The sequence below is a fragment of the Rhinolophus ferrumequinum genome, chromosome 21, assembly GCF_004115265.2.
Source record: "Rhinolophus ferrumequinum isolate MPI-CBG mRhiFer1 chromosome 21, mRhiFer1_v1.p, whole genome shotgun sequence".
Taxonomy (NCBI): domain Eukaryota; kingdom Metazoa; phylum Chordata; class Mammalia; order Chiroptera; family Rhinolophidae; genus Rhinolophus; species Rhinolophus ferrumequinum.
This window is the reverse complement of record NC_046304.1, coordinates 13,596,959-13,599,161: the sequence shown is the minus strand read 5'-3', so window position 1 is coordinate 13,599,161 and position 2,203 is coordinate 13,596,959. Positions and strand designations below refer to the sequence as shown.

At 36.2% G+C, this 2,203-nt stretch overlaps 1 protein-coding gene across 1 annotated transcript; it reads right to left on the bottom strand.

The window, feature by feature from the left end:
* Nucleotides 1–480: 480 nt before the first annotated feature.
* Nucleotides 481–1,218, bottom strand: LOC117013669 (40S ribosomal protein S3a-like). Its single transcript, XM_033091033.1, has 2 exons — nt 949–1,218; nt 481–717 (listed from the first exon to the last, which is right to left on the bottom strand). Exons 1-2 carry the CDS (start codon nt 1,216–1,218, stop codon nt 481–483), a joined length of 507 nt encoding a protein of 168 aa, XP_032946924.1.
* Between the last annotated feature and the right edge of the window lie 985 nt (nt 1,219–2,203).

Below are 2,203 nucleotides of genomic sequence, written 5' to 3'. Positions count from 1 at the left end.
GTATCTCATTGTGGTTTTGATTTGCATTTCTCTAATGATTAGTGATGGTGAGCATTTTTTAATATGTCTGTTGGCCATTTGTTAGTTATTTTTTTGAGAGGTGTTAGTTATTTTTTAAATGTTTGAGAGAACTGTCCCCTAAAACAATCTTGGCCTGGGAATTTCTTTCATGGGAGGTTTTAATTATGAATTCAATTTATTTATTGGTTCTGAGGCTACTTATATCATCTCTTTAATCTTGTTTAAGTTTTGCTAGGTCAGAGTTTTCTAGAAATTGCTCCATTTCTTCTTTGCTGTATTATGAGTGTAAAGTTCTTCATAGTATTTCCTCATTATCCTTTTTTTTTTTGTAAAAAACAACAAAAAAAAAAACTGAAAAACCTCCAACGGGTTTTATTTGTCACAGTGAAAAGTCTGAATTTTAAACAGATTCTTGGACTGGGGGCTCATATCCATCAGCTCATTTAACGTTAGCACGTCTCATCCCCTAGTAGCTTTTCCAGAGCTGCTACCTTCACCATGAAGCTCCATGAGTTCTCCCAATTCAAATTTGGGCTTCTTCAGCATTTTGACTTTTCTAACAAAGACGCCATGGAGTGGATAAACAGATTGGCAAGCCTTTTCTATGTCTTTTCCAATGCTCTCGGGAATCGATTTATTGACCACTTCTTTCAAGCCATTTGTCTGCACCTCTTGGGTCATGATTTCTATCATCTTCTTCCAGATTTGGCGGACCTGTTGATGCTGAGCATAAGAAGTCTTCCGAATCTGATTGTTGCGTTTTTTAGTGAAACCAACACAGAATAGATGAAGCAAATAACCATCGGTAGGTAGTCTTGACATCCATATGAGCTTCAATCATGGTCTGCCAATTTTTGACCGTGGAGCACATTTTGTCACAGGTAAGATCCATGCCATGGAAATTAGCAGGCAGTTTTTGCCCTGAACATCCTCAGTAATTAACTTAAATTTTCCAAATGCAACTTCATCATTCTGCAGATCAGCTAGGCTCACTTCAAAAACACGATCCTTGAGACCATCAGATGCAATTTTGGTTCCTTGAGTTCTCATGACTAGTGTTTTCCCAATATTTCCTATATTGAACATAGCTGGTGCTTTCACGTCACACCAATCTTTCTTAGAAAATGGGTCAACCACTTTTTTCTTGGCTCCCTCCTTGCCGCCTTTTGTAAGATGCTTATTCTTGCCAACCGCCATGGTGCTTCTCAGAAAGCCAAAAAAGGCTCATTGTCCTTTTTCTTTTTTTTAATTAGTTTCAGGTGTACAAAACAATGTAATATTTAGACATTTGCACGCCTCACAAAGTGATAACCCTCCTCCCCCAATCTATTGCCCCTCTGACATCACACATGGCCACTACATTTCCACTGTCTCTACTCCTTATGCTCTACTCCACATCCTATGAATATATATGTATATGTATGTGTGTGTGTATATATATATATATATATATATATATATATATATATATATATATATGGTAGTTGACATTCATTATTATTCAGCTTCAGCTTCAGGTGTACACTGCAGAGGTCAGGCACCTACACTGTCCATGAAGTGGTCTCCCTAATAAGACAAGTGTCCATTGGATACCTGCAAAATCTTTACAAAATTGATTACATTCCCCAAATTGACTTTCGTGTCCCCAGGGCAATCTTGTGGTTACTGATTGTGCTTTCTAATCCCCTCACCTTCTCCCTCATCCCCATCCTCCTCCCATCTAGCAACCCTCAGTTTTTCCTCTATATCTCTGAGACTGTTTCTGATTAGTTTATTCATTTATTCTGTTCTTTAGATTCCACATATAAGTGAGATCATATGGTATTTGTCTTTCTCTGTCTGACTTATTTCACTTAGCATAATGTTCTCTTGGTCCATCCATATCATTGCAAATGGTAAGATTTCATTCTTCTTTATGGCCGAGTAATACTCCATTTTATAAATGTACCACAGTTTCTTAATTTAGTTATCTACCGAAGGGCATTTTCGTTGTCATTATCCTTTTAATAGCTACAAGATCTATGGAAATATCCCTTTTTTAATTCCTGAGATTTTTGAATTGTGTTTCTCTCTTTTTATTTTTCTCATTTTTGCAAGAGGTTTGTAAATTGTATTGATTTTTTTCAAAGAACCAGATTTTTGTTTCATTGAGTTTTCTCTATCATTTTCCTATTTTTAATTT